General features: G+C 36.0%; 1 protein-coding gene across 9 annotated transcripts in view; it reads right to left on the reverse strand.

The window, feature by feature from the left end:
* DISP1 (dispatched RND transporter family member 1) overlaps positions 1-24,960 on the reverse strand; it is a 200,243-nt gene that overhangs the window by 67,910 nt on the left and 107,373 nt on the right. For 8 of the 9 annotated variants that reach the window (XM_054497542.2, XM_063671788.1, XM_054497533.2 and 5 more), the window contains one exon: positions 1,761-2,286. In XM_054497542.2, coding sequence (XP_054353517.1) covers positions 1,761-2,269 — 509 coding nt within the window. In that variant the 5' untranslated portion in view covers positions 2,270-2,286. Of the gene's footprint in view, positions 1-1,760; positions 2,287-11,672; positions 11,693-24,960 lie in introns of those variants that run through there. The other variant, XM_063671812.1, reaches the window with a different exon arrangement.

The raw sequence follows: 24,960 nt of genomic DNA on the forward strand, positions 1-24,960 counted from the left end.
TCAGACCTGATAAAGGTGAAAAGTATTTATCACTTAATCCCTTTTTGGATCTGATTTTTTTCCCTTTTTTTTTTTTTTTTTTTGTAGATACAGAGTTTTGCTATGTTGCCCAGGCTGACATGGAAGTCCTGGGCTCAAGCAATCCTCCCACCTCAACCTCCCAAAGTGTCGGGATTCTGTAATCCCCACAGCCATGAGCTGCAGCACCCAGCCCTGACTCTTTAATCAGAAGTGAATTTGTTACATGCATACAGTGGATTACTACTCAGCATAAATGGAAAAACAAATACATACAATAACTAGAAGAAACTCAAAAATATTATGCTGAGCAAAAATTGCCAAACACGAAAGAGTGCATACTGTACGATTCCACTTATCTGAAGTTCTAGGAGCAGGAAAAACAAATCTATAGTAATAGAACTCAGCAGTGATTGCTTCTGGTGAAGACAGAGGGAATAACTGAGAAAGGGCAATGAAGGAACTTACCTTCTGGGGTGACAGAAATGTTCTATATCAGACCAAAATGTGGGTTACACTTTTGTATACATTTGTCAACACTGATCAAACTGAATAATTAATCTGTACATTTCCCTGTATATAAATTATACCCTAATTTTAAAGAGAATGCTCTTTTTCTAGTTAATTAAACTTTTTATTACTTAAAAATGTGAAATAATACCAGGTCTCTACAAAGTACTTAGTATTTTGTAAAATATATTATCACTGCTAACCTATACTAAAGGCAGCTTAATTTACCCATGGAAAAAATGGCTGAAAATCATACATATGAGAAACTATGGGCTGAGGTGGAAATAAGCACTGGCAATGATATTGATTTTTCTAGTACTTTTCAATCTACCAGATCTAAAAATGCTTTACAAAAAATATTTTTAAAAGTCCCATGCTATAATTTACAGGTTTCATCTGCTATGAAGGGAATTGCTACTTTTATTTGATCTCAGCGTACTACATAGTCACCAAAACAAAGGAATAGACATGTCGAGTACAGCCATAAGGCAGCATGAGGAGGCAAGGGTTTTGGTTTTTTTTGTTTTTTTTTTGGAGACTGAGTTTCACTCTTGTTGCCCAGGCTGGAGTACAGTGGTGTGATCTCAGCTCACCACAACCTCCACCTCCCAGGTTCACGTGATTCTCCTGCCTCAACCTCCCGAGTAGCTGGGATTATAGGCATGCACCACCACGCCCGGCTAATTTTTTGTATTTTTAGTAGAGACAGGGTTTCTCCATGTTTGTCAGGCTAGTCTCAAACTCCCAACCTCAGGTGATCCGCCCGCCTCGGCCTCCCAAAGTGCTGAGATTACAGGCATGAGCCACCGCATCCGGCTGGCAAGGGGTTTTTTACTTCTTTTTCATAAATGTTCACCACTATCAGTAACAGCAAATAAATGACTGCTGTTTAGTCTCATCATAAATATGCTTCCCATGTACAATAACAGAAATTGCTAACAATAAAACTTTTTGTTGAATTTTATAACTCAAGGTCTAGCAGAAATTCCTAACCAGTTTGCAGATAGGGAAAGGGGAAGGGAGGATTTGACTAACAAGTCAGTGGATAAAATAGATATACAGTATTATTTTATTTGCGTTTTTGTTGGCTTCACACAATCCACAGAATATGCGTTTTCATGTTTTCTTTCTGTGCCACATTTTTCTCTTCTCTTTTCAGGAAAATAAACACAAGCTGTCATATTCACATGGCATTAGTTGAATGCTAAAAGCAAAACTTTCGGATCACTTACCTTATGTTGGCTATGTGCTGTTGCACAGGCTGATGCTGAAAATGGTCAGGCCACGGATGATGCAGGCAGAAGGATGGAGAGGGCTGAAGACAGCACGTAGTCTGATACACAGGTGAATGATTTGGACAAAGAGATGCAGAATACTCGGAGTGTGGCTGCATGCAACACGAGGCCAAAGCAGAGGGTGCTGCAGGGCCAGCCTCGGGATGGCACTCTTGGTGATTGCTATGGCTAGTCAAAGGGTGATGGTATGGGCAAGGATGGCAGCATTGGGGTAACATCTGAGGCATTCTTTGGTTGTCTAAAGGCAGAAAGGATGATCTGACTGTGCCATTAAGTTGCAGGCATCCATTTGGACTCACTTTTGTTCTTGTTGCTTCTTTGGGTGTGAGCTGCTGGGCTGCATGGTCTCCATCACAGGGCGTGAGGGGACTCGGGTTAGCAGCACTGGTTGTGATGCTGCTGTTGCTCAGAACCACAAAATCATTGTTTCCATTGCTCATAGCCATGCTCCAATTTCTTGACCCTAAGTAAGAAAATCATAAAATCGCCCAGTTACAGTCAGGCAGGCAAATATGTAGGAAAGACAAGTATGATATTTAAAAACAGCTCTTTGAAAATGAGGGTTCTTGCAGAGTTGTGAGACAGTGGTAGAAATTCAGCAGCATCTGTGATGGAACCAGCCAACACAGTGGCACGCCTCTTCTTTCCTCCAGCTATTTTATGCACCTTAAAAACCCTCTTCTATTCCCATTGATCACTTTCCTCCTGCCCACCTCTCCTTTCAGTGCCTTTCTTCTCACCCCATCCTAGATGCACAAGTAATCAGTTAAGAACTAGACCATTTTGCATGAGAGGAGAGGATACAAATAGCATCCTTCAGCTTTTTTCAACAATATCACAGTTGGCTTATATGTTCTGATTTTGGAGTGATGGGCAAAATGAAGGGCCACTCTGAGGGTAATTCGTTGTACAAGGTTAAAATAATTTGAATAATCTTAAGAATGTTTTGTATCTTAGAGAAATCTCAAGAATATATGATTTTTCCCCTTAGTCATTCAAGTCTGAGAATAATAAATTAAAACCAGTCAGGAAAGCTAAGAATTCTAGCAACCAAAATATCAGATGCAAAATTCTATATAATATACTACAGGTGACATTGCCTGCACATGAGAAAAATAATACTATGGGTGGGATTTGCTTCAAATGAGTTTTTTTCTTACTTTTTTTTTTCCTTTCACCAAAAGGTTCGGGCCTTCAATATAAAGGAAGATCCTCAGATGCTCAAATTACCAGCAGCAAGTGTGTCCAATCAACAAACAAAAAAACAGACAATCTCCCTATCCCTTTGCTCACTGCACTACCCTCTGAGCAACATACACACAAAATCTGGGAATTCACAGTGGAAAAAAAAAAAAAGGGTCATCAAATGCTATTAGTGTATTCAACATACACATGAAAGCCAACAACAACAACAAAAAGAAAACTAATTTGGCTCGCTAACCCTTCTAGCATGCCATTCTCTAAGTAGACAAAACGGCTTGTGCAGGAATCTCTTTCCAGTCCTTCCCCACCTCTGGCAGACACACAGGAAATCAGAAGAAATCATCTTTTTCAGTCTGAGTACATAGTAATCTCACTGGCAAACCTGGATCTCCCATGAGGATTCCTATGTACATTTTCACCCAGTATGTAAACTGCTCAGCAGAGGCATTTGTGAGCAGAGCATGCCCATACTAGGATGTAAATTTAGCATATTTACCTTTCAGACAAAATTCCTCAAACACACCCTACCCCACATACACAAATTTAGTTAAATAAACATCATGCAATAGGAATTTCTTAATAAATTGCTTAGTGGGAAGACAAAGCACTTAAAAACATCAAAATATATATAAAATCAAGTAGATGTTACCTCCCTCATTAGTCTTACGTCACTTTTGAAAATGGCTTGCCAATCCCAAACTTCCTTTTATAATGACCATTGAGAGGGATTCTGAACTGTAGTAAATACAGTTGCTCTCTCCTTCATTAAATCACTTTCCAATGTATCCAGTGTTAAACAAACATCCACTGTAAAACATTCAAAGAATATACCCAACACAGAGTAATAGTAGTTAATGTACTATCTAAACTAGCAGGAGGTAGGGTAGATATACTGACCGGCAAGAGCACTAATGTGATCCAGGAGGCAAGAACTAATCTCATCATTTTCTAAATGTGCCATCTCAGCAAGATCTGCTCATTTATGCTTCAGTTTACTGAAGAATATAACCTCCCTTTTGTTGTTAACAAAAGAAAAAGCCACATGCAAAGGTTATGAAAATAACAAAACATAAATTAAAGGACATTTAAAGAAGCACTGGACTTTTTTAAAAAAAGCTAATTGAAATTTAAGATGTTTAATTGTGTGTTAGATAATGTAGGAAACAATCACTAGATGAGATCAATGCAATTATTTCCCAGAATTAGAAACTCTCATTGTACAAGCACTCCATTCAAAGAAATCACTGAAGGCACACGCTTTCTCCAACCTCCACCTGTACCTCAGTTAAACTATCACAGCTGATGGGAATCTGCTGGGCTAAATGGGAAAGTCAACAACTCCTCCTGCCCTTTCCATCAGGAGGGTTAAAGGAAAGAATACTTCTAATTTGTTGGTTTTTACCATCCCAGGTTGGTTAATATATCATCTCAAATAGTCTACTTTTTCCTAGGTATTTAATCCAATCAGTTCTACTGATTCTAATCACAGATGCTGGGTAAGTTATGCTAGTGAGAAGCATCTAATAACAACAAATGACTTAAGAGTTTGAAAGTGAAACTGGCTTACAGGGTTTGGATCTGTGTCCTGCCCAAATCTCATGTGGAACTGTAATCCTCAGTGTTGGAGGTGGGGCATATGGTGGGAGGTGATTGGATTATGGGGCTAGATTTCCCTCTTTGTGCTGTTCTCGTGATAGTGAGTGGGTTCTCCTGAGATCTGGTTGTTTAAAAGCATGTGACACATGTCCCCCGCCAACTTTCTCCTTCTCTGGCCAGCTTCCCCTTTACCTTCTGCCATGATTGTGAGTTTCCTAAGGCCTCGCCAGAAGCTGAGCTGGTGCTGCCATATTTCCTGTACAGCCTGCAGAATCGTGAGCCAATAAAACCTCTTTTCTTTATAAATTACCCAGTCTCAGGTTATTTTTTTTTCTTTTCTTTTCTTTTTTTGGAGATGGAGTCTTGTTCTGTCACCCAGGCTGGAGTGCAGTGGCGCGATCTCGGCTCACTGCAAGCTCCGCCTCCCAGGGTTCATGCCATTCTCCTGCCTCAGCTTCCCAAGTAGCTGGGACTACAAGCGCCCGCCACCACGCCTGGCTAATTTTTCATATTTTTTAGTAGAGACAGGGGGTCTCACCGTGTTAGCCAGGACGGTCTTGATCTTCTGACCTTGTGATCCACCCGCCTCAGCCTCCCAAAGTGCTGGGATTACAGGCGTGAGCCACCGCACCCAGACTTTTTTTTTTTTTTTTTTTTTTTTGACAGGATCTCCATCTGTTGCCCAGGGTGTAGTGAAGTGGTGTAATCTTGGCTCACTCACTGCAACCTCCACATCCCAGGTTCAAGTAATTCTCCCACCTCAGCCTCCTGAGTAGCTGGGACCACAGGTTCATGCCACCACACCCAGCTAATTTTTGTATTTTTTGGTAGAGACAGGGTTTCACCATGTTGGCCAGGCTGGTCTCGAACTCCTGACCTCAGGTGATCTTCCCACCTCGACCTCCCAAAGTGCTGGGATTACAGGCGTGAGCCACTGTGCCCAGCCCAGGTATTTCTTTATGGTAGTGCAAGAACTGAATACATTGGGCTTCACACAGAATCCCATTAACCTCTAACTCCCTTCAAAGAACCCTGACATCCCCTCCAGACTCTCCTCAATCTTCATGTTTTCCTATATTCTAATTAAATCTGCTTATCCTCAGTAAAAGAAAAAAAAATTATTTTTCTTTGTAATCAGAATCACAACTATCATTCTCTTTTAAATTTTATTACAAATGTATTGTTTTGTAGTTACACAAGAGTTAAATAGATTCTTATATGCCAGCCAGGGACCTAATCATCACTTATAACATGTTTTTTCCACATGGTAAAATGCAGTTCAAATGCCAAATAACTGACTTACAAATGAATTTTTGGAACACAACCTATTTTGTAACTTGGGAGACTTCTTGTAATGAAGTAGGAACTAGTAAAGAATAATTTGAACTCTGACTTTGGCTTGTATTTGAAGCAAGTCACATGAGTGTTCTCTGATTCCATTTCTTTAATCATAACATGGGACCAATCAATTTGGCCTCATAAGTATGTAAAAACTACAGGTAAAAAAATTTGGAAGCAAAAACAGAAAAAATATTTTATGAACTGTCTATAGATTATTTAAGTTCAATGGATGCATTTGGGTAGGTGTTCAGGTGACCAGCCAGAATAGGAAAGTATTTCACTCTGACATCAAGAGTTGACTCTAAGGCCCATACAAAGAAAGATCATCCCTTCCCCACTTCATCCCTTCCTTCCTTTTTTTTTTTTTTTTTTTTTTTTTTTTAAAGACAGGGTCTTGCTCTGTCACCCAGGCTTGAGTGCACTGGTGCGATCATGGCTTCCTGCAGCCTAGACCTCCCAGGCCCAAGCAATCCTCCTGCCTCAGCCTCCTATGTAGCTGGGACCATAGGCATGTACCATCATGTCATGCTAATTTTTAATTTTTTTGTAGAGATGGGGTCTCCTATGTTGCCCAGTCTGGTCTCGAATCCCTGAGCTCAAGCAATCCTCCTGCCTCAGCCTCCCAAAGTGCTAGGATTACAGGATGAGCCACCATGCCCAACCTCCTTTTTCTTTAGAACAGAGATAAATGAGGAAAAATCCAGTCTGAGCCTAAGATGGTAGGAATTAACAGGAAAGAAGAATAAGATAAAGGAAGTATAAGTATAATATGAATGGAATAAGGAGTTCCTGAAAGAGTGTGTTAATACCCTTACATTTGTCAAACTATTGTGATAAGTGTAATGGTACATGATTATGAATGCAGTGATAGTAATATTTATAGTGAAAGTTTAAAATCGGTTTTGGGTAAAATATAATGAGTAACTTTAAAAGACAGCTATGTTGAGACTGGGCACAGTGGCTCACGCCTGTAATCCCAGCACTTTGGGAGGCTGAGGCAGGAGGACTGCTTGGGCTCAGGAGTTTGAGACAAGCCTGAAAATATAGTGAGACCTTGTCTCTAAAAACAGTTTAAAAATTAGCTGAGCATGGTGTTGCTTGCTTGTAGTCCCAGCTACTCAGGAGGCTGAAATGGGAGGATCACTTGAGCCCAAGAGACGGAGGTTGTGGTGAGCTTGAGAGCACACCACTGCATTCCAGCCTGGGTGGTAGAATGAGACCCTGTCTCAAAAAACAAAAAAAACAGCTATTGTTGAAATCACCTGTTCTCCCAGGGCCATAACACACAGGGGAATGCAAAAAAAAAAAAAAAAAAAAAAAAAAAAAAAAAAAAAAAAAAAAGCAAGCTATTATTGAAGCATTGGCTTGAGATGTGATGGGCCCACACCAAGATATTTTAATGCATTTCCTGCTGTTCATGAATATAACATGCCAATATCAATAAATTCAAAGCTTCTAATCTCATATCCCCTATTTTACATTTTTAGCCAGCATTTTAATGTCCAGAATGATTTAGCAGTTTTGGGGCTACAAGGTTTTTGGCCAAAAACCATCTTTTGATTAAATTTTAAAATATACATTTCATAGGATTACTATGAGAATGTAAAAATGTTTTGAAAACCATAATGGGCTATATAACACGAGAGTGTTAATACCCTTGTATATATAACACTATGTATGTATACATATATGAATACCCTTGTATAATACATAACACAAGTAAATTAATATATTGAAGTATAGAGAGGGGCAGGGCGCAGTGGCTCACGCCTGTAATCCCAGCACTTTGGGAGGCTGAGGCGGGCGGATCACGAGGTCAGGAGATCGAGACCATCCTGGCTAACATGGTGAAACCTCGTCCCTACTAAAACTACAAAAAAATTGGCCAAGCGTGGTGGTGGGTGCCTGTAGTCCCAGCGACTCAGGAGGCTGAGGCAGGAGAATGGCGTGAACCCAGGAGGTGGAGCTTGCAGTGAGCCGAGATCACACCACTGCACTCCAGCCTGGGCGACACAGCAAGACTCTGTCTCAAAAAAAATATATATATATATATAAAATATATATTTTATATATATTATATATGTTGATATATATTTTATATATAATATATGTTGATATATATTATATATAATATATGTTTATATATATTATATATATAATATATGTTTATATATATTATATATATAATATATGTTTATATATATTTTATATATGATGGAAATGTCCCTCTCTATATATGTGTATATATGGTATATATTATATATCATATATAAAATAAAATATATATCATATATATTTTATATATATCAGTACATTTCCATCATACTGAAATGTAAAGAGAAAAGTGTCATCAGAGTTCATATGATTAGATGGTTCAAAATAATGACATCCGACTCTTGTTTGGAACTCAGGAAATATACAACTATAAAATAAATGGAAAACTAATGCTTCAGACAAAAAGTTGCATCTCATTGAAAATGCTATCAGAATTATGATAATTTCATTTGTCAACAGACAATCACATATCACCTAAGGATGGGGCTATGTCCGGAGACATGCATCATCGGGTGATTTCACCATTGTGTGGTCATCACAGTGTACTCACATAAACCTAGATGCTGTAGCCACAGCTAGGCTATATGGCATGGTCTATTGCTCCTAGGCTACAAACCTATACAGCATATTACTGTAATAAATACTGTAGACAACTGTAATGCAGGTATTTGTCTACCAATCTAAACATAAATAATAAAAAATAATGATAAACATATCTAAACATAAAAAAGGTAATGTGTTGCACTCCAGTGTCACCATGGCTAGGCCATAGGAGTTTTTCATCTCCATTATAATCTTATGGGACCAACACAGTATATGTGGTCTGTCACTGACCAAAATGTCTTTATGTGGCACATGACTGTATCATACACCAAAATATGTTAATGACACACAATTTGTACAAAGGATGCAATCAAACTAGATGGCTCCCAGAATACAAATAGTGTTAAGAAAACCTCATAGCAGCTACTTGGAATTGGCGGTCAGAACTGCTAGTGTGGCCAGAAAACTGCCAAGGTAAAATCTAAATGTACTGTTGAAGAGAATACACAGACCTGTTCCAATTACCACAGTAACCACTTAGCAAAGCCATCACTATCCTTAACAAACACAGGGCTCATATAGCCTGAAGGAACACCATTTTCATCCCCATCAACTGTTACAATTGTATACCTCTTGGCTATTTCCAAAGCACTTTCTCACAAATGATCTCACTTGAGTTGGTCCTCCTAATAGCCCTCTGGAAAAACAGGGGTGGCAGGCATTGCCACTCCATTTTGCAAGAGAAAACAATATAGAGATTCTAAGTAAGGTGCTCAAAGTCACATACTGATGACAAATGGTGAAGCTAGGAAGCATGATGCCAATGTCTTGAGAGCTTTCTGATAAACTGTATTCTGTACACTCAGATGATGTATTTTAGAATAACTCTTTGCTTCACCAGATTCCTAATACCAAACTTAAGAATAAATGGCAAGACTGGGTCACCAACAAGATCCCTTGTAGTAGCCAACCACCTTTTTCAGAAGAGTCATGCTCCTTAGAGCAGTTTCGTTAGATAAATGCAAAACACTAAACCAGTGCTTCCAAATACAAGGATCACCTAGAGATGCAGTTAGAATAAAGATTTGATACAGTACATCAGGGGTGGGGCAACAAGCCTCCAACAACATGTCCATACTGCTGATACCTAGAACACATTTTGTGTAGCAAGAGAAAACCACAAACTAGGTGGGGAGACTACAAGAGAATTATGCCTCAGTTATGGAAAGATATGCACAATTAAAGCAGAATGAACAAAAATAAGTAGGGAAATGATAACAGTTGACAGAAATAAAGGCCCATTTTTCTATTTAAGGCAAAGAAATGTAACAAATTTAACAACAGAGGTTCTAATTGATAGTCAAGTTTAATTATGGCTTGTATCATGACTCCCAAACTGTTTTTTGTGCATGCAAATAACAGCTGTTATGATTTTGATCTTTTTAGTGCAACTCATATAAATGGACTGAAGCACCCTGCCTAGTTAACTGAGATACATTTTTTTCCCTCTCCAGTGGCACTAGATATTAAAAGATGGGTATATAAAGACACCTTAAGTCTTTCTTCACATCAGGTATAAAGGTAGTCTGGGGATACCTGTATCCATTATTTACCAAACTTGTTTTAATATGAAATGGTTCCTCCACAATTGCTTCATGCTTATCCTAAAATGATGGACTAATTTCTGATTACTGGTACCACATTGACCTACTAATATTTAGTGTTATGGCCAGAGAAATAAATAGCTGCTCTAAATGCCAATAGAAATTGATAAAGAACTGTAGTGGGGCTATGCAGAAGCCAAATCAGGCAAGTATTGTCTCTACGAATATTTTTCCCTTCAAAGGGCTATTAAGATTTTTTTTAAATCATCTCACTAAGTCAAGCCACTTTTTTCACAATACCCCTATGAATTTATTATTAAACCCATTACAGAGAAAACTGAGAATCAAAAATATTAAAGTAACTAATCCAAATCGCATGATTTAATCTCAGACCAGTATGACTCTAAAGGTAAGGCTTTTCCACTACCTCAAGATGTCTCTAGAGCAATGCCAAGTCCAACTAGCTTTTATAGGACCACAAGAGGCTACTGATGTAAAATTCTGTCTGAAGGTCCACATGAAAAATAGCCTATGAATTCGATATTTCCCAAGATAGTTTTAAAAGGTACAATTCAGCATTCAAGAGTGCCAGAGACATATTTCACTAAATTAAGGAAAGGTGTTATCCATCCATATATCATATTATGCAAACTTAAAAAAGCAAGACAATGGATTGATCTTTGTTGTCATATAGTATATTGACTATTTAAGAATAATGTAATTGTGACCTGACAGCAAAATCTGTATCTTTAATGAAAGAATCAGACACTTTTAAGGAACTAGAAAGGATGGTCTTAAATAAAGAAATATAATCTTCTTCCCTTCTGAGACAAATTACATTTTCTTATTTTTAAGTCTGTAAACTTTCTACTATTAAACTCTCCTTCATGAGAATACTTATAAATAGCTTCCCCAAATCACTTGTAAACATATTATATATTGCAAAGGCCTATACAAAAATAAGGTGTTAATTCTAGTATTCCCCTTAAGCATAAACTGTAATAAGTTGAAAGCCATTTTCCCAAAGAAATAAACATTATATATTTGAAGATCTATACCACTAAATATATATTTCATAAGAGCCTACTAGGTATTAGTTAGCTCTCTGCCACACTGGGAGAAAGCAAACTGAGTTCCAGGAAATATGAAAATGAAGGTTAGCATTCTTTTACAGTGAGAACATACTGTTCTTATTATTCAATTTATGGGTAGTTTCAACTTACGATAAGCACCACCTTTGAAAATGAAATACACCTAACGTTTTTAGATAACCTCTATTAATATGATTACATACATGATATATATTGATAGAGGAACTAAGATATATGGCTACACTGTAAATGTTTTGTTTCAATATTCATGGTATTCACAAACAACTTAATGATACAGAAGAAAAATTAAAGTTTCCACATAAAGTTTTCCCCTAGAGTTACAACAAAAAATATGAAAGTAAAATAACCTTAACGATATTGCAGTGTATCTGCCATAGCAAATCTGAAAGCCCTACCTTTGGAAAGCAGTATTACTGCTAGAAATGAGTTAGGTTGTAAAAGCAGAAATTTTCATATGTAGAGGTGAGTGATACAAATTTCAGGGTTGTAGAAACATCAATTTCATTTTTCTCATTTTGTTTTACATCCAGTGTGCCTTTGGTCTATGTGGGAACAGAAATGTGGGTATAAAATGAAGTTTATCTCTTTCAATCTCAGGTAAATGATATCAGTGATATCCTTCATTTAGCGTAAACACTTATCTTCCTAAATACATATTTCAAGAGCACTCTCACAATATTGCAATTATCAAAGCACTTTTCAGAGATCTCTTTTCCAGGTTCATCCACAAAAATTATCTTTCCATGTAATATTTACCACTTCTCTCCACATTCATAAGTACTGTGCCCATAAGCATCAATGCTAGAAAGAAAGAGGTAGGGAAGGCTTCTTATAGCTTTGCGCTCCTATTTCAGATGAGTTTAAATTCCATTAAGCTGCACTAATTTCTTTTGAACCCTAAGTTTGGAGAATTACGTGAAATTGTATAACCAAAAATATACAAAATAAAACTAGAGAAACTTTCTATAATCAGGGATGTCAAACAATGGTCACTTTAAAAAAATTCTACAAAGTTCTCCTATATAAGTAGTTATCTAACCCCAAAACTAGCCAAAACATTTAACTAGACTCTGCTACAAGTCTTAAGGTATGCATTAAATATGATTATTAATAAAATTACAAGTCTATCACAGCAGTCTCATCCCTGGCTTCACATTAGAATCACTTTGGTAATATTAAAAAAATTATGATAAAAGGGTCCTGGCCCCAGAGGTTGAGGTTCTGATTTAATTCATATTGTAGTGAAGTGTGGACATTAGCATTTTTTAAAGCATCCTGGGTGATTTTAACATGCAGTCAGAGCTGAGAGCCACTGATTTATACTTTATATAATTAATGCTGATCAATCTATAAGAGCAAGAAACTGCCACACAAAATATTCAACAGTCTGAAAATATTGCTTGAAATGTAGAATATTGTGGCATATTAGAAAACAGTTGGACCTGGTACTCTAAGTTTAAACTATCTTTACTTTTTTTTGTTGCTCTTATTACAATGAAAAGAGATTTCATCTGCAGTACTTCTTAAGCTGGAAGGGTGGGGACAAGGGTGCAGCAAGGAGAAAGCCTTAATAAGATATTAGCTCAAGCAAGACAACAGTGCAGACTTTATGTGGAACAATGTTGTGGAAATGTGAAACACCTTGCCATATAGCCTTTATTATTTATTGATCTTTTGAAGAAAATTTGGGAAGTAGCTAATTTGACTAATGAGTTTATTTAACACTCAAGAAAAAGTACATCCCCAATGTCTGGTCAGTCTCTAAAATGAAGGCTCAAGATCCTCTAATAAAAGAGCATGTTCCCTAAAGTTCCATGCCAGGAAAAAATTTAAAAAAAAGATTTCTGATGGCATTTTAAGCATCTTAAACTTTCCAATTCTAGGGTTAGACAGCCTGCAGATAGCAGGACTGTTATTTAGCCTCACATCCCCACCAAATAAGAATTACAAGATGGTTTGTTAATAAACAGGATCCTTAAGATGTGATAGGTGTGTCTTTAGGCCATGAGATTTCATTTGAAACTATTTTGTCTCAACTAAAATCACAAAATGGGCGGCTTTACAACTGAGCAATCTATCTGTATCACTATAGCTCTTCCCTAGCAGAAACAGGATCATATTACTGAGCTTAACAAATGTTGTTGAACACATCACAAGCATGTCTAAAAGATACCATGAATGTTTAATACTTCACACATGTCAAAACCTCAAAACTTAGCAGCCCAAAGGAAAAAAAAAAAACATCACTGAGGTAAATCAAACTAAGAAAATTTTACTCCCACACATTGTTAGGCGAAAGAATGTGAGAGAATTTTAAAAATGTCCTTCATAAAGCCAAAAACTGAGATCAATCACCATAAAGCACTTAAAAGTTGTTTGATTTAGATGGTAGTGTGTTGTTTTTTAATACCACACTTAGAATTATCTAAACTTTTCCCACAAATGTTTAGTATCTAATACCAGGCCCCACTCCCTGCTGTTTTGTGAAGTTTGAGAAGCAGCAAATCAAATTTCCTAGAGCAGCTCCCCAAATGGGTTCTTCCCTGCAGAGTCCAGCAAATAATGTCTTATGAGTATCCTTTAGTCTACTGAGCAACTTGGGAAACATCACTCAAGGTATTTGTATAAAACACAATTCAAGAGAACTCTGAGATTTGCTTCAAGCTTAGAAAAACATCAAATTTATAAAGACTTTATTCTTACTTGAATTGAATCAGTAAATTAACTCTTAATAAGAGCCTGGGTGCAACTTTTATAAATCTTTCTCTGTTCCTTAAATTAGTACTACAAATGCTCATGAATTCTGCTGTTTGCTTTCTTGTATATATTAGATGAACTGAAATTACATTTACTATTGTGTGGGAATCTTGTTTGCTTACAAAAATAATTAAATCATATTTTTCAGTTAAATGTCCTTATTTAGCAATCATTTTGGTAAGCACCTACTATCTTCCTTATACAGTTTTCTTGGAATCTAAATATGAGCCTGTAATACATAAGCCGGTTTAATACTGATTAAAATAAGAGAATAGAAATTAAGATGGAGAGAACAAAAAGCCACCACCTTCTCCAAGTCTAGCTTTTCTAATTTTTTTTTAGTTGCTCTGTCTTATATTTTTTCCAAAAGGCTGATAGGCTAAGGAGCTCATATGTCTTGATCCTAAACAACTCAGTTTTGCTTCCTGTGTCAGAATGTAATCAGGAATTGCATTTTTTCAAAAATAGGAAATGTTCATATCATCTGTATGTCAAGGCTGTCCGTCATCCACACTGAGTTATAAGAATCATACAGCAAGAATGCTCAGATCCAGTCCCAGAACTCAAAGCAGTTAGAACAGAAGGTAAAGAAGTGATGCATAGCAAACACTGAAAAGCAGATTTCCCCAAAAGGCTCCACTGGTTCAATATAAACTGCAAGGCAAGTGAGACTAGATTTAAATTTTGGATGAATCCACTTTATAATACATATTTCCCAGACTGAATTAAGGTAAACATGTATTTTCTAAACTACTTTGTAGGTCAATAAGACACTTAAAACATTACATTTTTTCATAATCAATGCAAATAGTTCATGATCACAATTCTAAAACTGAGATCTAAGATGTGAGCTATATGAAGCACAGAAGATACATAAAAATATCTTTTTTAATACTAAAAAGTTCCAAATAAAGTAAAATCAATGAAATATCCCAATATTTGATACGTTGGCAATGAAAGCAATCTAAGATAATCTATTGGAGATGCAAGACTAAAAAATACATGAAATAATGCAAAATGTTTTAACATTTTAGAAAGTAGAAATGTGTCACCAGATATTAAAACCATGGGAAGCAGAAAACCCACTACCTGCAAGTGAAACACTCATAAATTTAGAGCTTATTTACATAGTTTAGTGATTTCCCAGCCATCAAAGGGAACTGTAATTTTCTTAATTATAAATATTATGATCTAAAATAACCTTCTTGTGGGTAAAAAGGACACATTTCATTCTTTTTCGTTCAACAAGAATACCTATTTGTAAAATTTTTTAACAAATTGTAAAGTATGTTCTCTATTTCTTGCATTATCATTGAATAAAGGCATTTATGGTCAGTGATGTGCACGAAATATCTCAGTTTTCACTAAATTTCTCTGTTTAATTCTTTAATGTATATTTTATACCAAACAAACATATTTCACATTAAATAATTTGAATTTTTCCACCAGTTGCAAATAAATTATCCATTCTCATTCTAAGCAAAAGTGAATACAGCAAATATATTTTGACTTGTACTTTAAGTAGTAAATCCAATCATATGTAGTCACTATTGTAGTCACCGTGTAATGCATGAAACATTTAAACAACTAAAATATAGCTTGAAGGCCTATACCAAGCTGTGTATCTGAAATTAACTCTGATAAGAATTACTTGCTGTTGAAGTTTAGTTCACAAGAGGGTATCTTCACCGAACTACTCTCTTTATAGGAAGGAAGATGCTAATAATTTTCTATTTTCTTATAATATTTAATTCACAAAAGTGACTAATGTGATTCCTACAACTCTACATTTATTTTTCTATCACCTGGTAATGGCAAGCACATATTTTCAAAATTTTCTGATTTAGATAGTAGTTAAGTAAGAATCTCAAAGTATAAAACAACAAACTTCCTTAAAGCTTAGGTTTCCTTCCAACTTCACAAAGACATGACATTTTAATAAACTTAAGAAATGGTTGGCCTTACTTTACTGCGCTAGACTACAATTTAAATAAACTTCACAAGATTTTAATGTGTTAAAATGCCAAATGCTGTTCAAAGTTTACACTGAAAAAAAAAAAACCAGTGAGCTGGAATTTTAAATACAATCCTAGAAACAAAGTTCAGTTTTTAAATAAATTCTCCTAAAATAACAAATTCACACGCATTTCTCACACACATATTCACACAGCAAGAGTAAATGTATTACCTTTATGTTAAAAGAGGGAACTTCTCTGGCTCAGTTTGGTGCAAATGATTGCAGTAGCAACAGCGGCAACTGACTGCAGGATCACAGCACAGCAGAAAGCAATGAGCTGGCAGGAGCAGCTCCACAGAGCGGCAGGACAGACTGAATGACAAGCACATGCAGATTGCTTTGAATTAAGCATGTTAGGGGCTGGAACTTTCAGTGTTTGCTCTCCAATAGGACAGGAGAGTTTTTCTCCTACTTAACCCCTTGGGGCAAGGTCTTAATAAGGGTAACAGCTGGCATACAGAGGGGCTTGATCTGAGCACAAGGTCAGCAAGCCAGGATATGAAGGTGACATGTAATTTCTAGCCTTTTCCTGCTTCCACAGGGAAACTGCATGAAGGACTGTTTTTAGTTATAACTTCCTTTGATCTTTTGGATTTTAAGTTACTTAGTAGATTAAAGCCATGTTAGCTGATATTATTTGCTTGCTTAGCCTGACTTAAGTGTTACAGATTCAGTTTTCTAACACACAGTGCTACTACATTTAAAATAACACAAATAAACACCAATCTGCATTTATTTCCAAGTTCCAGGGATTCTTGTGTTCTTTCACAAAATGGCCCAAGATCCTACTTTTAGGACAGAAAGTTCATGGTTTTAAAAAGAGGTAGAATCTTCTTTTAAAATGTTAGAGTAGTTTTAAGTGTTTTTCTTCAATTTTCCAAACAAAAACTGCAGTTTGTTAAATAAATTTGACACTGCTTTTTATAAACGTATGGCCCTCATGATGCCAGTATTTAAAATCCCACAACCACAACATAAAAATCTCTTAAATACTACAAACAAATGCTTTAAATTTACAAATGACATCCCTTAGCAAATAAGTTATAATTTATTGAAACTGTGAAATCTAAATCTTCATGACTTTGGTAATAAAAATATGTATGCAATTCTTTTAGCAGGAGGTACTGAGTAACTATATGAGGACAGCAGTTTCAAAAATTTCAAAAGCATAAACAAAGAAAAAAAGATAAAATTGGACTTCATCAAAATAAACTTTTGAAGATCAAAAGACATTATCAAGAAAATGAAAACACTCACAGAATGGGAGAAAATATTTGCAAGTCATATATCTAAGAGTCTAGTATTCAGAATATATATTTAAAAGCTCTTACAACTCAACAATAAAAGGACAAATAATCCAATTTAAAAGAGGTAAAGTGTTTGAATAGACACATCTCTAAAGAAGAAATACAAATGGCCAATATGCACATGAAAAGATGTTCAACGTCATTAGTGATTTAGGGAAATACAAATCAAAACTACTTATAAGTGGTATCTTATTAGATACCACTTCACATCCACCATTCTGTTTTAAACAAACAGAAAATAACAAGTGTTGTCAAGGACATGGAGAAATTGGAATCCTTAAACACTGCTAGCGGGAATGTAACATGCTTTAGCTTCTGCAAAAAAAAAAAAAAAATAGCTTGGTAATTCCTCAAAATATTAAACATAGAACTACCATATGACCCAGTACAGTTGATCCTCATTATTTGTGAATTCTGTATTTGCGAATATGATTATTCACTATAAATTATTTGTAACCCCCAAATAATCCTCATGGTGTTTTCACAGTCATTCAGACATGTGAATTGGCAGAGCGGTGAAAAACGTGAGTCACTCAAACAAGACTACCCTCTTGTGCTTGGCTCTCATACTGTAAACAAGTCTCCCTTTTGCAGTTGATTTAGTGCCACGTTTTTCACATTTTGTGCTTTTTTTTGGTGATTTCACCATTTCAAATAGCCCCCAAGTGTAACGCTGAAGTGCTGCCTACTCTTTCTAAGTGCAAGAAGGCTGTGACAGGCCTTGTCACACACAGAAAATATACCTGGTTAGGTAAGCTGCTTTGTTCAGGCATGAGTTATGGCGCTGTTAGGCATGCACTCAATGTTAATGAATCAGCAATAAATATAAGATATCTTTAAAAAGAAACACACATAAAACAAGGTTATATATTGATCAATTGACGAAAATGTGACCAGAGTCTTACAGGAACCTAATCCTGTATTTCTCCTAGAACCAGTAATTGAGTATTCACTAATTCAGTGTTTGCAGTGACTTCATGAACGAAACTACCACAAATAATGAGAACCGACTGTATATACCAGACAGAAAATATGTTCATACAAAAACCTGTACATGAATATTCATAGTGCCTTATTCATAACTGCCAAAAGTAGAAACAACCTAAATATCCATTAACTGATAAGTGGATAAACAACATATGTACATCTATACAATGGAATATTATTCAGCCATAAAAATAACGAAGCACTGATACATGCTACAACATGGATGAACCTTGAAAACACTGTGTTAAGTGAAAGAAACAAAAGGCCACATATTTTATGATTCCATTTATATGAAATATCCAGCAGAGGCAAATCCATAGAGACAAAATGTAGGTTAGTGGTTGCCAGGGGCTGAGGGGTGGAGACAGAGGATGGGGAGTGACTGCTAATAGGTATGGAGTTTATTTTTGGATGGTGAAAATGTTATAGAATTAGATAATGGTGATGTTTGCACAGTCCTGTGAATACACTAAAAACCACTGAAGTGTCTACTTTAAAATGGTGAATTTTTTCAGATGTGACTTATATCTCAATTTCAAAAATAAGGAGGGTATAAAGTTCCAGTCATTAGACCAGTGGTTCTTAACTTGAGTGTGCATGAGGATTCCCTGGAGGACTGATTTTGAAAACAGAGATTCCTGAGTCCCATCCCCCAGAATTCTGATTCTGAAGGTCTGGGGTAGGGCTTGAGAATTTGCTTTTCTAGTAAGTCCTCAGGATGATGCTGCTGCTGCTGTTCTGGGACCCACATTTTGAGAACCATTGTATGTCTGAGCTCCTAGAGGGTAGGAAAGGTAACTTTCATCTCTGTATCTCCTAATTCACCTAAAACAGAGCCAATCTTGGAAGGAAAAGGACAGGGAAAAGGAAGAGTGAAATACTTACTAGAGGAAATATATTAAAGGAGTCAGTCCCTAAAATCTTAGGGTATGATTTCATGTCATATGTATGCCAAATGCTGTAATACTAAGAATTCCCATGACAAAACAGAATTAAAGAATTAAAATAAAAATGAAGGTATTTTAACACTCTTTGATCATCTGAACAGTATTTTGGTTCACTTTATTAAAGCAGCTAATCCTATTTCACTGTGCTTTTCCTTTCAAGAAATGCAAACAAAGGTTCTAGAGTTGTTGATCCTATAAAGAAATTCCTTAAATTAAATAAAGTATCACAAAAACCAAAGACCTGTATTCTCTAACTCAGAAACTTGTAAATTCTTATTTATATTTTTATCAAAATTACAGATTTGTATGTCAAATCACTTCATTTAAACATTTGGGGTCCATGTAAAAATAGACAAGTTAAAGTACACTTTTGGTATTGTCACATGGGACACATAATTATTTTATAAATAAATATTATCCCCAATTACTTCAATGTTTCTCAATATATTATTCAGAGTGAAAAGAAAAGTACTAGTGACCTTACAATGTTCTAATATTTTCTGAAAACAGTATCCTTTTTGTCTTAGATCATACTATTTAGGTATCTTTCTTCATTATTAGAAAGACAAGGGCATGGGAGAGGGAAAAAGAGACTAGAGCCTGCAGGAGAGGCACAACACGTGGTACTTTTAAAAAAGTGATAAAACAGCTGCTGATTAACAAACTCTTCCCCAGGGGCACCTAGTCAAAAATGCAATTCCAGATTCTGTTACATTTATCAACATTTAAAAGTCTTGTCTATTTATCTTTTTTCTTAGCATTAAGTGTCAAACAGTTATGAACAAGTAAACTGTGGTACATTGTAGATACTGCTTCAGCAAGATTTTTCTTTCAGTATGGTCAAATTAATAGTTTAGTAATTTGGAAGTACAAGTTCAGAAAAAGTAATCATACCAAAGTTCTGAAGATAATATTCTATATTAGATTTTGATGTTTCCAGAGTACAAATAGTTCCATACCCACTGAAAACTTCAGACCAGAGCATTATGCTACCCAAGTCATAGCCCAGTGCAGGGAATCACTGAAGACTTGAAGTTAGTCTCAGCTCTACCACTCACTGGCTATGTAACCTTGAACTCATTACTGAATTGAGAGGTTACAGTCTCCTTATCTACAAAATCCAAACATTAGATGAGATGATCTCAGAGGTCCCTGCTGGCTCTGAATTCAGTTTTTATGAATTTGGATATCACTGCAAATAGATAAGATAAATCCCGATTTTACTACTCAAACCTGGATTATTTAAGAAAAGACCATGCATTCAAAGTTGAATTAGCAAGTCTGGAGCAAAAACCATATTGCAAGCAAATTGCAGGAAAAAAAAAAAAATCAAGGGATGCTGAAATTCCTCCCCAACAATTTGGAAATATGTACATCTGTCTTATATATTCCTCTTACCCAACGACGGACATTGCTTAGGCTTCTTCCTTATCTCATTTCCTGTTGAAAATTCTACCTCTAAAATCTACAATTTTTACAACGGAAAATTTTATGGCCTTGCTCGTCTTCCATAGTCTGACATCTTCACCCTTATGACCTCGTGGCTCTAGAGTCTTTATCCATGTCCTTTCCTATTTTTACTTGCTTTGTGCTTAGTTAAGAGTTCATCGTCAGCATTTATTTACTTCACCAGCATTCCAGCCTTTCAAAGAGCTCCACTAAATTTGCTCTCCCTGCCCTTCTTTTTTTCCTTTCTCTCTTAGGTTTAGAAATGTTACTGAAAAAAGTCACCAGACAAGGAAGCAGAGACCTAAAACAAATGCACACTCTCAACTCCAGAGGGCTTACAATGCGGCTGTGATTCATCTCATCTATCATAGATTCTCCACTGGAAATCTCCACAAGGATGGCCGAAAATCTTTCCCATGCTCCCTACCTTAACCTTCTCAGCAAATGATGCCACCTATTTTATGGGAAAGAATGAAACTATTTAACTATGAGTTCTTTTAAACACTACCACCTGTACTTCAAACTTTTTCTGGAACTTGTCCCTTATCTCTCAGTGTCCGACCCTCTTTCCTGCTATTAATTACTGTATTTATCCACTGTATCTTTGCTCCCCAATAAGGTAGCCACAAGCCACATGCGGACTTAATTTTAAATTGATTCATATTAAATGAAATTTAAAAATATCAGTGTTCCAGTTGCACAAGGCGTCACATTTCAAGTGCTCAAGAGTCATATGCAGTTCATGGCTTCTGAATTGGGCAGTGCAAATAGAGAATATTTTCATCACTACAGACAGTCTTACTGGACACAGGTACTCTAAATCTTGACCACCATGTCTCTTTACTCTGTCTCACTCTGCCTCCCCAAGTCCATCTTCATTTTTCCATCTTTGTCAAATTGTTAATTACTTACAAAAAATGTTTAGTTTTCCCCTAGCCTGAAAAATTCCTTCCCTTGGCCTGCTAGTCCTCAGGCTACTTACCTATCTTTTCCTTTCCTTCGCCAGACAGTACTCAAGCTTTAACCCCATCTCGTTCCTTCACTTCCTACAATCTTACCTACCATCTAATAAAACTGTTTCTTCAAAAACGAAACCCAGTGGTCCTTTCTCAATATTCATTTTCTTTACATTTCTTCATTTACCAACTTTGTTGGTAAATATTCTTTTCTCTTTACTCAGTTTCCATTATCCTAACATTCTCTCTCTCTTTAACCTCTATTCCATTTTCTTGGCAGATCTTCTGAATTCTGTTATTCTAAATCTTGAGCAATATCCAATGGTCTTTTCCTTTGAACTTTCTGCTTTATGTTTCCTGCCTATATTGTCACACTCTAATTTCTATTATAAGTTCCATTTCTGCAGCTTCTACTCTCTAAGGACATTTCAATGTACATATCCTGCCAGCAGCTCAAACTCAATTTAAAATACAAATGATCTTATCATCCTCAAACACCTTCTTGATTTTCCTACTTCTGTCCACCCTTTCAGTCCTTTAAGCCCAAAATTTTCACTTAAATATGTATTTATTGAACACCAGATCTGTGCTGCATCCCGAGCTAGGGCAGAAGTCATCTTTGACCTTTACACCCTATATACCCTTGTTCATTCATTCCCAAGTCCTAGCCATTGTCACATATACCCATCCTTTCCATTTCCTCTGCTACTTTCTTAGATTAACTTTCCCTTGAATTACTACAACAGCCTAATAGATGTGACCCTATCTATGGTCTCCTACCTTTTCTACCTTATCTAAGCAACATAGAGCTTCTAGATACATCATGTAAGAGATAGATCTGATCAAGCTGCTCTTCAGTCCAAAAAAACACTCATGGATCCCCCACTAGTTTAAACATCTTAGTTGGCACACAAGATTCTCCATTATCTGGGCTCTTTCCCCTCCCACTCACTGCCCTTGCCAAACAGAATTTGCTTTATGCCAAACAAGCTTTCACACACACCCTCACACCCTCAGTGCTTGTGCTAGTCTTTCTACCAGCAATGGCCTTTGTTCACATTTCCAACTTCCATAATCCCATCCGTTCTTCACAACACACAGCAAACAACATGAAACCTTCTGATTACCTAAGCCAGAAATTCTCTCTTTCTATTCTAAGTTACAAACATGACCTCAGATCTCTCATGGTCCTTAGCACATGTCTTTTTTTATTGTGGTCATTTATATATCTCTTTTACCCTCTTAATCTATATGTAAAGGCACAGGTTCTATTATAATCATTTTTATACCCCTTAAGAAGGGATATAAAGTATATTATACCATGTACTAGGTCAAATATTTATACTCGACAAATGTTTATTGAACAAATGACATTTTATAACTTGTTATTACATATATCCTTTATTAAGCAGAATACAGTATTGAAATGTAGCCTGCAAATTAATATTCAGCATACAAAATCCTATTTTACTGCTGATTTATATGGGCCCCACAATATGTTACACTATTCTCAGCTTTTAAATTCTGAATACTAAACTGCTACTGAATAATAAGGAAGGATAGTAATTAGCTTTCACCCTTTTCTTAGTAGAGGTTGCTCCAGAAGCTAACATGCAAGCATATTCTTGGGTAGTTTTTATAATTTTTTTTTTTGTTTTGAAGGTAGAATTTCCCCATGGCATTGACAGAAATATTTTTAAACAAGGAAAAAAAAATAGGAGTTTTCACTTATAGTGGGTCATTAAGTATAAGTCTGTAGCTTAACTGCCAATTACTTTTTTTCTTTGTTTTTTGAGATGGAGTCTCACTCTTTAGCCCAAGCTGGAATGCAGTGGCATGATCATAGCTCGCTGCAACCTCCACCTCCAGGGCTCAAGTGATTCTCATGCCTCAGCCTCCCGAGTAGCTGGGACTACAGGCATGCACCACACCCAGCTAATTTTTGTATTTTTAGTAGAGACAGGGTGTTTCACCATGTTGCCCAGGGTGGTCTCAAACTCCTGAGCTCAGGAGATCTGCCCGCCTTGGCCTCCCAAAGTGCTGGGATTACAGGCGTGAGCCACCGTGCCCGGCCCAATTAATCTTATAGTAGCAAATATGATTTCTGTGATAAAGTGTCTTGGAAATAAGTGAATCTGGGAAATCTTAGTTTTTATTTATTATGATCTTTGCTTCATTTGATTATTGACTAGAAAACCATATGCATTTTATCACTATACAGAAAGCATTTTGGTCATCTAGAATGAAATTTACTTAATATTAATTTATATACTATCAAAAATTTTAATAGTGATCAGAAACTGGGGAACATATTTTAAAGCAAAAATCATAGAGATCAGTAAATTTCAGAGAAAATGTAGTTTTTCATTTTTCTGTGAAGAAAAATGTCTGACTAATGCTAAAAAATAGGCAAAATTCCAACCCTCCTTAACGTAACCAAAAAATTACTATTAAGAAAACTTTTTAAATGTGAAAACTAACTCAAGCAGGTTAGTTTATTACAGATTTCACACTGGAATTCAAGGGAATATTTTGTCTTTAACAAGAGCTTTTCTTCCACACAAAGTATAGTGTTATGTTTTAGAGGACAGAAGGCTCATATTTGATAGTTTTATATCAAGAACAAGCTGAATCACTTCAGCCATAACAAAATAAGTAGACTGTAGATCATCTAAATATATAATCTGTGCTGCACTATGATTTAAAAGCAAATCACAATAAATCCATGGGCTCTGGAGAGTTTCCAAAATATTTTTGGTTTGTGATACAGCATTTCAAAATGTAATATTTTACTTTTATGATAGAAACTCTTGGCAGGAGATTTACTCCTTGAAAGAAGACCACTATGTCTTGACTCTGATCTAATCAGAACATTCTCTTTAACAGTTTCAATTGTATTTTGTTCCCAAACTCTAAATGAATCTACATGCATGTGGTATGCATAGATTAAGAGAGATTATAACTAATACACTGAAATTTTCTGTAAGACATCAAATATTTATACAGAAGGTTACCTTTACTGTATGTCATGAAATAAAAATACATGCAAATTAATTTTCCAAAAGTTAGACTTTGTAGGAATATAAATATCACCTGCATACAAACACCTGTCATCATTGCTAAAGGCTTAGATTAAGTATAACTTCGATTATAGCAACATTAAGAAAATGACATATCACATTCCCAAAAATAAAATGAAGTTGTATGGAAAAAGGGAAATGAAAATTCAAATCCCATTTTATTTAAACTTTCTGTAATATGTG

This window comes from Pongo pygmaeus, chromosome 1 (genome assembly GCF_028885625.2).
Source record: "Pongo pygmaeus isolate AG05252 chromosome 1, NHGRI_mPonPyg2-v2.0_pri, whole genome shotgun sequence".
Lineage (NCBI taxonomy): Eukaryota > Metazoa > Chordata > Mammalia > Primates > Hominidae > Pongo > Pongo pygmaeus.